The sequence below is a fragment of the Malaclemys terrapin genome, chromosome 21 (genome assembly GCF_027887155.1).
Source record: "Malaclemys terrapin pileata isolate rMalTer1 chromosome 21, rMalTer1.hap1, whole genome shotgun sequence".
NCBI lineage: Eukaryota > Metazoa > Chordata > Testudines > Emydidae > Malaclemys > Malaclemys terrapin.
Genome location: NC_071525.1, coordinates 717,948 through 730,069, shown reverse-complemented (window position 1 = coordinate 730,069; position 12,122 = coordinate 717,948). Strand labels below are relative to the sequence as shown.

At 67.3% G+C, this 12,122-nt stretch overlaps 1 protein-coding gene across 2 annotated transcripts; it reads left to right on the top strand.

Annotated features, from left to right (window-relative positions):
* Positions 1 to 2,819: 2,819 nt before the first annotated feature.
* EFNA4 (ephrin A4) lies at positions 2,820 to 11,778 on the top strand. 2 transcript variants are annotated; one of them, XM_054010862.1, is made up of 6 exons: positions 2,820 to 2,955; positions 7,605 to 7,897; positions 9,557 to 9,625; positions 10,095 to 10,154; positions 10,546 to 10,911; positions 11,288 to 11,778. In XM_054010862.1, the coding sequence occupies exons 1-5, from the start codon at positions 2,843 to 2,845 to the stop codon at positions 10,644 to 10,646; spliced, it is 636 nt and encodes a 211-aa protein (XP_053866837.1). In that variant the 5' UTR covers positions 2,820 to 2,842; the 3' UTR covers positions 10,647 to 10,911; positions 11,288 to 11,778. The 2 variants fall into 2 exon arrangements, with proteins under 2 accessions (XP_053866837.1, XP_053866838.1); XM_054010863.1 differs by lacking the exon at positions 10,095 to 10,154.
* Positions 11,779 to 12,122: the final 344 nt, after the last annotated feature.

Genomic DNA, 12,122 nt, shown 5'->3' with positions numbered 1-12,122 from the left:
TCTCTATTCCTAAGGGGGAACCCTTCCCCCTCAAGGGCAGGCATGGGGGGCCCCCTCTGCCTCTGGGTACCTTCCCCTTGGGGGCAGACTCTCCATCCCCCCTCAAGCTCACCCATCCCTGTTTCCCCAGCGCCCTGCAGGGGGTTGGTCCCCATACGTAAGAGCTATGGACGTCCCCCGGGGGTGCTGCTGGGGTGTGTTGGCATCACTGCCCCCCCCGGCAGTTCCCATCCCCCCCAACGCTGTGCACCCAGGACCAGCCCCGGAGCATGGCTCCAGAATCTCACCCCTAGCTCAGCCTGGTGCGGTCGCTGCAGGTCCGTGCTGCCAGGTGTCGCTCGATGGGCAGGACTGCGCCAAGGGGGTGGGGGCCGGTGGTAGTATGTCCCCTGGCCCTGTGCCCGGCTCCGTCCCATGGCGCTGGCCCTAGGGCCTGAGTCCCGGCTTCTCCCCCGCGCCAGCCCAGGTAGCGAGCACAAAGGCTGCTGTTCCTTGCACTGTGTGTGCCAGAACCACTCAGTGCCGGCACCGCCCCCCCCCCCCCCCCCAAAACACAGAACAAAGTTTCTCTTGTGCTGCCTGGCTGCATGGATCCACTTACCTTTTATTGCCACAAGGGCTGTGGCATTGGCCTGGCTCTGTGACTAGACCCAGCCGGGGGAGGCGCTGCTGGGAGTGCAGCGTAACCAGGCTGGGGCGGGCGCTGCTTAGAGTGGGGGGCACTCGCAGCGGCTCTGGCCCTTGCACCAGGACTCCAGCAGGCTCTGAGGAGTCAGAGGGAGGTGTGACGCCTGTCAGCACGGGGGCAGGGGCAGGCCTTGGCTCTGAGATGCAGCCCCCAGGGGAGAGGGGTGCCAGGGCCTGTGCCCCTGGGGCAGGGACCACGGCCTGACCCTGCCATGGGGAGCTGAGGCTGCATTGCTGGGGATGTTTCCTGCTCACCTGGCAGAATGCTGGGGGGTCGGGGGGGGGTGCTGCATGGCCAGGAGCTGGGCAGACTGGGCCCGGCAGGGGGGTCCCAGGGCTGCAAGGTGAGTGCACCTGGACAGCTCAGCGAGAAGATGGGGTGGGGAGAGCTCAGGGAGGACAGGTCCATCTGGGGCCTCCCCGGCTATGCTGCCAAGGGGGGGGGTGTGCCGGGCCGTACAATGGGGTCTGTGGAGCGGGCTGGCTTTCGCAGACCGAAGCTCCTTGCCAAGCCCAGCTGGGGCTTTGGAAAAGTGCCCGCGCTGTCTCTGAAGGGACTCCCCCAAACGCAGTGGTTAGGACCGGCTCTGCCCTTCCGCTCCCCCCAGCAGCCCAACTGGGAGCCGCCCCCACTGATCTTAGGGGAGGCCCCAAGACAGGCCCCCTTTGGTGAGATCTCAAACTGATTCGCTTCCCCGAGATAAGGGGAAGGTTTGACTAAGCGGGGGGCCACTGGAAGTCAGGCTGCCTGGGCTCTCGTTCCAGCATGGGGAGGGGAGAGACGTCTAGTGGGGTCCTTGATGCAGGCCCAGGGTAGCTGGGGTCGGCATAGGGAGGTGATTTTACCTCCCCCCTGGGCACTGCTGGAAGCCAGAGACCCACAATTTAAGGACGCTGATGAGCTGGTGAGGGGGCAGAGCGGAGCCCCCAGCCTGGTAAAGGGTTAGACTAGGGGTCTGATCCAGCCGGGCTCCTGGGTTCACCCTGGGTAGCTTATGAGAGGGAAGGCCCGGCCTGGGGGGGACAAACGGGATCACGAGAGCTCCGACGGCTGGGAGTAGAAATCAGCCAAATTCAGACTAGACCTAAACTGCCAGACCATAACCACTGGGCAGGCACCATAGTGGGGCTGGGGGGATTTCCATCCCTGGCAGGTTAATCCCAGGGCTCTGCTCTGGTTCACCCAGGACTGGAGGCGGGGAAGGGGAAAGCCCCGGCATGGCTCTGGCCTAGGTGACCCCAGGGCTCCGCTCTGGCCTTATCCTTCATGCAGTGAGTGCAGCCTTTCTCATACTGGGGGGCCTGACCCAAAAGGGTGTCACAAGACTATTGTAGGGGGCAGAGGTGGCTCCAGGCACCAGCGCAGCAAGTGTGTGCCAGGGGCGGCAAGTTGGGGGGGGGGGTGTCGCTGTGAGGGTGGCAGTCAGGCGGCCTTCGGCGGCATGCCTGCGGGAGGTCTGCCGGTCCCGCGGCTTTGCTGGCAATTCAGCGGCTACGTGGAAGGCACGGGACTGGCAGTTCACCTGCAGAAACGCTGCCAAATCTCCGTGACCAGCGGACCACCCGCAGGCATGCCACCGAAGGCCGCCTGACTGCCGTGCTTGGGGCAGCAAACAACATAGAGCCGCCCTGGTAGGGGGGTTGCGAGAGCGGCGGCTGCTGGCCCGGCCCCAGCTCTGAAGGCAGCGCCGCGGCCAGCAGCAGCGCAGAAGTGAGGGTGGCATGAGAAAGGGAGGGGGGGCGTCACAGCCTGGAATATTTTCAAAGCGAGTCACAGCAAAAAAGTTGGAGCCCAGCCCTGCAGCGTCCCTAGGGCTGCTCCACGCCAGGGGGGCGGAAAGGGCCGTCCCCCCCCCCCGGGAAATGGGGACACTTCGTCCAGAACCGCGGCCGGGAAACCAAAACTTGGGTCCAAATCTTTGGGGTTTTCCCCCCAGTGCCCGGCTCCGCTGAGCTGTTAACGGGGGCGGGGGCGGGGGCAGGTGCGCTCGGCCCCTAAAGGGTTAAGCTGGGACTCGGGGAACTTTGTTGGGGTGGCTGCGCTCCAGCCGCTGATTGGCCCGAAGTTGGAGCTGGGGGCGGGGCCCGCCCGGCCCCTTCGCCGCCCGCCCCCCCGCCTGGCAGCCCCGCGCCCGCTGCCCGACCGGCCGGAGCGATGCGCCCGGCGCTGGTGCTGCAGCTCCTGCTCTGGGGGCGGCTGGTGTGGGGGCGGCTCCGGCCGGGGCGCATCCCTCGGCACAGCGTCTACTGGAACTCGAGCAACCCCAGGTACGGCCCGGCCCGGCCCGGCCCGGCCCGGGGGCCGTAGGGAGCGGGAGTGCTCGGGGCGCCGGCCCGGCCTGGCGCGCTCGGGGGGCTCCGTGCCTGGGGGTCCCCGGCCGGTCCCGGCTCCGCGCTGCGCGCCCGGCGGCTCCTTTGTCTACCCGGCCCGCCCCGCCCCTCCGGCCCCGCAGCCCTGCGCTGATGGGGGCCCGGCTGCGCCCTGCAGCTCGCCCTGGGCTCGCAGCTCCGGCCGGGCTAGTCCCGGTCCGGGCTCCCCGGCCCCAGCAGCGACTGGCCGGTAAAATGCCCCGGGGGGCGCTGCGGGCGGTGCGAGGGCTGGACCAGCCCCTGCCCAACTGGGCCGGGCGGCGGGGCAGGGAGCGGGCGTTGCGCTGGGCAGGTCCTGCCAACCTCACCTGTGCCAGGCCGGCGTTCCTGAGCGGCGCCGCCCGGCCAGGGGGCGAGTCGGGGCGAGTCTGGGGCGACTCGCTCCCCGGGAAACGTCCCGCCTCCTACAGCGCCCGGCGCCCTGCAAAGGGGCATGGGGTTGGGGGGCCTGCTGCTGCCTGAACCGGGTGGAAAGTGCTGGCCCCATAGGCCCTCCCCAGTGATCGCAGCTGGCCCTGCACCCAACGTGGACGTGGCAGGGCCCCGCGCTGCTCCTGGCTGTGCCCAGGGGATGTGCCTGCCCTCCCCCCCCCCCCTCTCAGCCTTATCTGTAGCCTTGAACTGGGAACTCTCCTGTCTGCCCGGGCGTGAGCCCGTGGCACCGAGCCCCAGGGCTGAGCTGGCAGGTGGGTTCTGGGGCTGGAGCGTCAGGAAGCAGCTTTGGGGCCTGCATCTGCTGTTTCTGTCCCCCCCCCCCCCCCCGCCCAGTGTGGCAGCGGCTCCTGGCCCCTCTCTGCAGGCAGCATGAGGGTGCCACTCCCCCCCTCCAATGGCGAGGGCACCTGGGCTGTGCCCGAAGGCTTCAGGACAGGCTGTGCCCTGTGACACGGCGGGAGGGTGGCGATGGGGGAGCTGCAGGGCCCTCCCTCTAGAAAGTTGAATTGTGTTTGAGACTTGACTAAACCAGACTGTGCCCGGGGCGGGGGGCTGAGGGGACTGGCAGTCTAGGGCATGGGGGTCCCTGACCTTTCCCTGCTATTCCAGGCAGGAGGGTCCTGGCTCGTCCCCGTGGTGCTGGGCACAGGCTGTGCCAGGCTGCCCCGGAAGGTCTTGCACAGGTGCACTCCATCTCCCCTCCCCCTCCCCCTGCCGCCTCATTTTCAGAGCTCTGTCAAGCGGATGCCAGCCTGCTCGCTGGGCTCCGGCCTGCTGGGGGGCAGGGAGAGAGCTGGCTCCCAATGCGGTAGCATTGGGGGCGATTTGGGGCAAACCCCACCATGAGCTCCTGACTTCTGCCGCGGGACGCGCTTGGAGCTGCAGCTCTTCTGGGGTGATAACGCTGAGAGTCCTGCCCCCCAAATCACTCTGTCCAAGGGCTGTTAGCCCCTTACCCCTCAGCTTCGGGGCACAGAGCACATGCAGGCCCCTTGCCTGTGCTGAGACCCACTCCACCCAGCCCCTGTGGGCTTGGCCCCCTGCAGGGGTTAAGGTTGCTGATGCTCTGAGTGGGGTGGGAGGGATGGGGCTCGACCTGTGCCAGACACACAGCGGTTACTGTGCCAGACCGTCACACCGGAGCCTGGGCCCTGCTGAGGGGAAGGGGCTTCCCCAGGACCTGAGCACAAGTTGGGGGAAAGGGGGCAGGCCTGGGAGCCGTAACCTGGGCAGGGCTCGGGTACAAGGAGGAAGTGGTGGTAGAGGAGTCCAGCATCTGGGGCAGGGGGATGCCCAGGGCCAGGTCTGTGGGGGGCTCTGGGCCTCCAGGGAAGCCCCTGGGGAGGCTGTGAGGGGGTCCAAATTCCCCTCTTACTCATGGGTGAGGGTCTGTGTCCAGGTGAGATAAGAGGGCTCCCTCCCCCGTGGTGCTGGCGTCTGGGCCAGCCAGGGGCGAATGGCTGCATGAGGGGGGCACTCCGTGACCTGCCCCGTTATGCGTCTTTGTCCCATGGCTTGGGGCCGGTGCTGGCGGGAGCTGGCAGAGCAGGGTGTAGGTGGGGCCGGCTGGCCACCCACTCCCCCCACGGCAGCGTGGCTAATAGCCGCGGCCCAGCTGCCCGAGTCAGGACTGAGGTGCTGGCTGATCCAGCATCAGCCTTTGCCGAGGCCGGTGCAGGGACTAGCCGGGCTGTGCTCACCGCGCACTGCCGACCCCGCTACCCAGGGACCTGCCTTGGACGGCCTTGCTGTAGGGCCCTCCCTGGTGTCCTGCAGCATAGAGGCTGGATTGTAGGCTGGGGGAGAGGCTCAGCAGGGCGTGCACCCCTAGTGCTGGGCATTCCCATCAGAGCTGCCCCCCACGGGACGTGGAGGTGGCACGTGGGCCAGGGGGCACCTGGACTTCGGTCTGTGGCTGGGAGGCCAGGTCAGAACTAGGTCGTAGTTTTCACTGCGCCCCCCTAGGCAGCCCGTCCCCAGCCCTGTGTGTGCCCGCGCCAAGGGAGTGACGCATCAGGGCCGTGAGTAGCAGGATGCCCCTTGGAGCCGGGCCCCGCTGTCCTCCTTGGCTATGCCAGGCAGGTTCCCAACTGCCTAGCCCAGGAGATGGCGTGGGGCAGAGGGGAGGGGGGCAGCGGGGCTTGGCCTGCAGCCCTGTTTACATCCCGGGCTGTTGCCCAGTGAACACAGACAACGCCAGCCCTGCCCTGCCCGGGGGAGGCGGATCGGCCAGGTGTCTGCATTTGGCTGGTGGGTGGGGCAGGGCAGTGTGAGCTCTTACCTGCCCAGCCCTCGTTAAACGGGCACTGATGTCCCAGCCCACTGCCTGCCAGGGCAGGGCACTGCCTGTCGCTCCCTGCCTCCTGGGCACAGCCGCCAAGTTGCCCTTGCAGCCTGGCAGAGCAGGGGGTGCAGCTGGACTGGGGCTCCTCTCAGCTGCCCTTGGTGGGTCTGTCTCATGCTCAGGGTGGATTGACAGCGGGCACAGCCCAGTCCCCTGCCCCTCCTGGTCTCATTCCTGCGCTGTAACCACTAGACCGTTCTCCCTCCCATTGCCAGCGCTGCCCAGTCCAGCCTCAATCCTGCACCGCATCCACTGGGAATCTGGATCCTGTGTGAGCTGCCCCCGGGCCTGGCCATGCGTGGGTCTGTGCACAGGCGTGTGAGCTCCCCTGGGCCTGGCCGTGCACTGTGTGTGTGTGCACAGGCGTGTGAGCTCCCCTGGGCCTGGCCGTGTGTGGGTCTGTGCACAGGCGTGTGAGCTCCCCTGGGCCTGGCCGTGCGTGGGTCTGTGCACAGGCGTGTGAGCTCTCCTGGGCTTGGCCGTGCACTGTGTGTGTGTGCACAGGCGTGTGAGCTCCCCTGGGCCTGTCCGTGCACTGTGTGTGTGTGCACAGGCATGTGAGCTCCCTGGACCGGGCCATGCACTGTGCACACCAGACTTTGCACAGCGGCCCGTGGTGGCCCCAGCAGCCCGGTGTGTGAGCAGCGTCCCTTCCCCCCACTGGTCTGTCACAGCCGATCAGCGCAGCGGGGCGCTGAGGCCTGCGCTTGGGGCAGGGGCTTTGTGCGCGCTCAGCTCATGGCCCGGCGTGGCTGGGCTCTGAGCCGCGGCCCTGGCTCCCCATCCGCCCCGCCGAGCGCATTCAGTTCCAGCAGGCTGAGCCTAATCGGAGCTGATGCCTTTTTGTTCAGCGAGGCCGGCTGCCCGGTAGCTGTTTCAACAACAGGCTGGAGCCGAGCGCTGCGTGGGAGCCAGCGGCTGACACGTCCACTCCAGGTGTTGGGGCCTGGGCCTGCCAGCGCCTGGCCTGACCACCGGGGGAGAGGGTCTGGGGCTGTCCCCCTCGCACGGCCCCAAAGCTGGCGTGTGCAGTGGGGTGAGTCGGGGGCCAAGCGCAGCTGTCAGTCCCTTGACCCCGTTGGCTCTGCCTGTCTGGCCTGTGCTCCCCTGGGAGCTGGCACCTGCTGGGTCCATCCCTCTGTCTGAAGTGCCCAGGAGGGGCGAGCAGGAATCTCATCACCCTGTCCCAGCGCCCTCCCCCTGCAGGCAGGGCCAAGGTCACCAGCACAGGAAATGGGCACACAGGAATCTGTAAAGCCAACGCAAGCCACCCCCGAGTTCCCAGTTCCTTCCCTGGCGTTAGCTGGTGCCCTGTAACCAGCCAACGGGAACCAACCCTGGAGACACACACGGACTCTGGGAGAAGGCAGGGGCAGGGGAGGAGGGTGCAGCTGTCAGCATGTGGGGCCTGGCTGAGACCGTTGGGTGTCATGGCCTGGGCAGCTTCACCCCTCTGCCCAGGCAGCCGGCTCTGAGCCCACAGGCAGCGCGGGCACTTGTCAGCCCCGGGCCAGACCTTCTCCGGCTGCTTGGTACAGTGGGCAGATGGTGGGTGTGGCTGAACTCTGGCTCCCTTTCCCCCACAGCTGCTCCGGACAGGGTTTGCTGGGTGTGGAGGGGGTGCTGCTGTCCCCAACCTTCCCAGCTCCCTGCCCCTCCTGGCACCATGGCTGCTAACCCCACCAGCTCCCTGCCCCCTTGCTGGCCCCCCTTAGCCCTCCTGGCACCATGGCTCTGGGCCCACTCCCTGGCCCCTTCTCTCGCCCAGGTTCCTGCATGACGACTATGCTGTCCAGGTCTCCATCGATGACTACCTGGACATCTACTGCCCGCACTACGAGCACCCCGTGGCCACGGGCCAGGCCGAGACCTTCAGCCTGCACATGGCGGACTCCGAGGGCTACCGGGGCTGCTACGAGACGCCTGGTACCTTCAAGCGCTGGGAATGCAACCGGCCCCATGCGCCCTTCGGGCCCGTCCTCTTCTCCGAGAAGATCCAGCGCTTCACGCCCTTCTCGCTGGGCTTCGAGTTCCAGCCGGGGGAGACCTACTACTACATCTGTGAGTGTCCCCCGGGCCTGCTTGTGCCCCCAGGGACCCCCCAGGCCCTGCCAAGCGGGGCTGGCTCCAGGCGGAGCTGTGGGCTGGGTGCATGTGGGAGCAGCTGGGAGGCAGTGCCCTGACAGGGGTCTGTCCCCGTTTCCCCAGCCCACTGCAGTGTGCCAGGTGGCCAGGAGGGGGCGCCCTTTGCCCAGATCTTGGCTGCTGCCTGAGTTGGGCCCTGGCTGGGTACCCCTGCTCCAGCCAGCCAATGCCAGCTGCCCCTGTGACGAAGTGGGACTGTTCTTAATGTTGCCTCTGAATACTGTGTGGGTGCCTCAGTTTCCCCTATGCATTTCTTAAGTCTCTAGGTGGTGGGGAAAGGCCAGTGTGCATAAATCACTGACACTCTGTCTCCCTGGCAACAAATGGCCAGGGCCCCTTCCCCCCCTGCAAGGAAATAGCTAAAGGTGAACAAAGGGATCAGGTGACCTCCTGGCCCAGGAAAGAGACAAAGCCGGGAGAAGGGCTGGAGGGGGTTTCAGAGTTGGAGCTACCTGGGGACTAGGATTGAGGGCAGACGTGGGTGTCTGGCTCTCTGAACCCCATAATGGACCCGGCCGAGGGGTCCTGTTCGCCGCTGTACCTACAAGCTCTGTTTTAGACCGTGTTCCTGTCATCTAATAAAGCTCTGTGTTACTGGCTGGCTGAGAGTCACGTCTGACTGCGAAGTGGGGGTGCAGGACCCTCTGGCTTCCCCAGGACCCCGCCTGGGGGGACTCGCTGTGGGAAGCGCACGGAGGGGCAGATGATGAATGCTCCCAGGAGAGACCCAGGAGGTGAAGCCGTGTGAGCTTCTTGCCCTGAAGACAGTCTGCTCCAAGGGAGAGGAGGCTCCCCAAAGTCCTGCCTGGCTTTGTGGGGAGCAGTTCCAGAGCATCGCCCGGGGACTCCGTGACAACCCCCAAGAGCTCGCTGGCCCAGGCTGCCAGGGCCTGGGCTCTGAGAGGGGTGGGGAGCGGCTCCCCGGGGTCTCTCCCCCCCACACCACAGGCCATCCAAACAACCTGTTGCTATGCCTCTGTGCTGGGTGGGGAGGTGGTGCTGGTGCAGCACCCCACAGTGGCCGGCCTGGGGGAGCGTTGGTCTGCTCAGGGTGCGAGTGAGGAGTGGGCTGTTGGGGGCAGGGCTCCCCCGGGGTCGTAGCCTCACTGCTCTCCCCAGCAGCTCTGGCCGAGGGGTGCGCAGAGATCCCCAGTGCCTGGGGGGCGTGGCGGGCACTGCCCTGTGGGTGGAGGGGCCGGTGCCCGCAGGCAAGCCAGGGAGTAGCTGGGTCCGTTGGCGTCCCCCTGACGGTGACCCCTTCTGACCCTGCTTTTCCCCCGCCCCGAGGGAGGGGCTGGACTGATGTTTCCCAGCTGGGTGTGGGGCGACTCTCTTCTGCTGGGCCCAGGGGCTTCCTGCTGCACTAAGACCCCCGCCACGGAGCCGCGCGCCAGGCGCTTGGGAGCTGCTCATAAATCCCCCTCAATGGCCCCTCGAGGGGAGGGGTCCGAGCGGGCCGGGGCTCCCGCGGAGTGGGGACTGGAGGGGGAGCCCGGATGCCTGGGTTCGGGGCAGGCCTGGCTCCCGGCTGTGCCCATGTGGGCAGTGCCCTGATGTCCCTGTCTCTGCCCCCAGCTGTCCCCACCCCAGAGAGCGCCGGGCGGTGCCTGAGGCTACGAGTGGTCGTCTGCTGCAAGGCAACAAGTGAGTCCGTCTGGCCGGGCGATGGGGGGGCGGAGCAGGGGCCCCCCTACGCAGCAGGAGCTTGCTAATGGGACCCAGACATGGGGTGGGCATGAGCCCTGGGGAGGGGGAGGGGCCCTCCCGTTCTCCATCTAGACTCTTCCCAGAATCCCTTGCGGCAGGAGGAGGGCGTCTCTGTCTGGGGGACTCCAGGTGTCTGGCTGGTTCCACCCTGGGGTGGGGGCTGTGCTGCTGGCACTGCGGGGAGGGGACCCCCGGTTCTCTCTGGCTCCCGCGGGGGGGAGGGAGGCTGCTGATTTCGGAAGGAAATGCCATAGACACCCCCACACCCTGTTGGGGGGGCAGACGCACATTGGTGCAGGGAGGCTGGCCAAGGCCAGTTCCCAGGATCCAGGGGGAGGGCAGCACAAGGGCAGTGCTGGGGATTCGGGGGGCTTCCTGTTGGAGACAGAGTTTGATTTGTTTCCAGCAACAAAGCCTGTGACAGAAGTTCCCAAATCTCAGCCCCGTGGGAGAGGGGGGTCAGAGGGTGAGTGTGTGTGTGTGGGGTGCTACATGCCCCAGGGAGATGGGGGGGAAGGGCAGGAGGGGGGTTGGGGTGAGTATGTGGGGGGCTGCTACATGCCCCAGGGAGATTGGGGGGGGGAAGGGCAGGAGGCGGGTCAGGAGGTGGGTATGTGTGTGTGGGGGGGTGCTATGTGCCCCATGGTGGTGGGGGGCATGGGCAGGAGGGGGTCGGGGGGCTACATGCCTTGGGCGGGGGGGCATGGGCAGGAGGGGGTCAGGGGGGGAGTATGTGTGTGTGGAGGGGTGCTACATGCCTTGGGTGGGGGGGCATGGGCAGCAGGGGGGGTCGGGGGAGCTCACCATGACCAGCTCCCCCCAGCTCCCAGGGCCTTTTGCTCTTGTTCTCTCTGCAGACACCGAGTCGCCGGGTCACAGCACCGCGCTGGCCACGCTCCGGCCCCACGGCCCCTGCCTCAGCCTCGCCCTCATCCCCCTCCCCCTCCTGTGGCTCTGACCCCCCCTGCACTCTTGGGGGGTGGGGTCTCCTTGCTGCAAAGTTGGGGTTTTTTGGACTTTGTTCCCCCCAAACCCTCCAAGCGGCCGACCCCACGCCGTGGATTGTGGGGTGGGCGCCTTCACCCCAGCTCAGTCCCCCGGCTCAGCTGCTCCACCTGCCAGTCCCCAGAGCGCCCAGGCCGAGGTGCCGGAGCCCAGGATGTGCCGGTCCCAGAGACGCCCCGTGCTGGCGTTCAGCTGGAGGAGGAGAGGCTGGCTGGGCGGTAAGAAGGGGTGCCTGGGTGGAGGGCAGGTACCAGGGATGTTAGCAAGGCCAGGGTGCCTGGGACTGGCCGGGAGCTGGGGTGCAGTGTCTCCAGGGGGTGCAGGGAGGAGCTGGGGGGCTCACGGTGGGAGGTGGGGGGGGCCTGGTGCTGGTATGCTGTGGGGATGAAGGGAGCCCTGGATAGACCTGCCCCCCGTCTGCTCCATCTTCAGGAGAGGTGATTTGCCGGGTGGGGGGCGGGGTCCCAGGCAGGCTCCCCCTTGGTGCTGATTTCTGGGCCCGGGCTCCTAACTCAGCGCTCAGTCCCTGGGCACCGTGCCCACCCTCCTGCTCCAGCCCGGCGTGCTCCCCTGATGGGCTCTCTCCCTCCCCAGGGCCCTTCTCCGTCGTCCCCGCTGCTGCTGGTCAAACGCCCGCCTCCATCCTGGCCTCATTGGCCCCTCCTGGTGGTCGGGGCTCTGTGCACCTGTGAAATGGGCCTTTGCTGATGGACGACTCCCAGAGACTCCAGCAGGAGGGACCCTGCCGGGGGGGCTGTCGTCGGGGGGGGGCCTCCTCCTCGCCTGGCATGTTCCCAAAGGCCCCATAGGGAGTCGGAGGATCCTATTGGCTCTGGCCCTGCAGGGTGCGGCCCTGGACAGCACCCAGGAGTTGGGCCCCCCCCCCCCCTCCACTGGCAGGGCTGGACGCTCTCCCCCGGAGCCCCTCACACCTCGGGCCCTGGTGCTGGGCGCCCTCGTGGTAAAGCCCCTCGCTCTGGCGAGGCTGATCTGTCTTCTGTGAAGACGCCCCTCTGGGCCGTGTACAGTTCATATTTTTGTATCTGTGTTAGCGACTGAGCCAACCAATAAAGCGTTTGCAAGACGCCGGCGGCTCCGCTGGCCCCGATACCGCCAGCCCCTGAGGCTGCAGCCGGGCCACATGCCGGGCGCTGCCCCCCTCGCTGTAGGGTGGCTCTCAGAGGAGCTGGTGCTGGTCCGTACCGTGCCCATCCGTGTGCTGCCTGGCCCCTGCTCTCCCCCCAGGCCCTGCCCAGTGGCTCACAGGGGTTGGGTCCCATGCGGCTGGCTCGGGGTGACTCTGCCCCGATCTCAGGGGGCACATCCCCCCCACGTGCATCGCCCGTGCCCTGTGCCTCAGCCTGCCAGGCAGCAGGTCCCTGGGAGAGGCCTGTGGGTCTGGAGTGAGGGGTGGGGGGAGCCCCGTGTG

Coding starts and splice junctions, on each gene's coding strand:
- EFNA4 (XM_054010862.1), top strand. CDS start 2,843: ATGCGCCCGGCGCTGGTGCTGCAGCTCCTGCTCTGGGGGCGGCTGGTG. Junction 2,956..7,604: donor TGGAACTCGAGCAACCCCAG/GTACGGCCCGGC, acceptor TCTCTCGCCCAG/GTTCCTGCATGACGACTATG. Junction 7,898..9,556: donor GGAGACCTACTACTACATCT/GTGAGTGTCCCC, acceptor CTCTGCCCCCAG/CTGTCCCCACCCCAGAGAGC.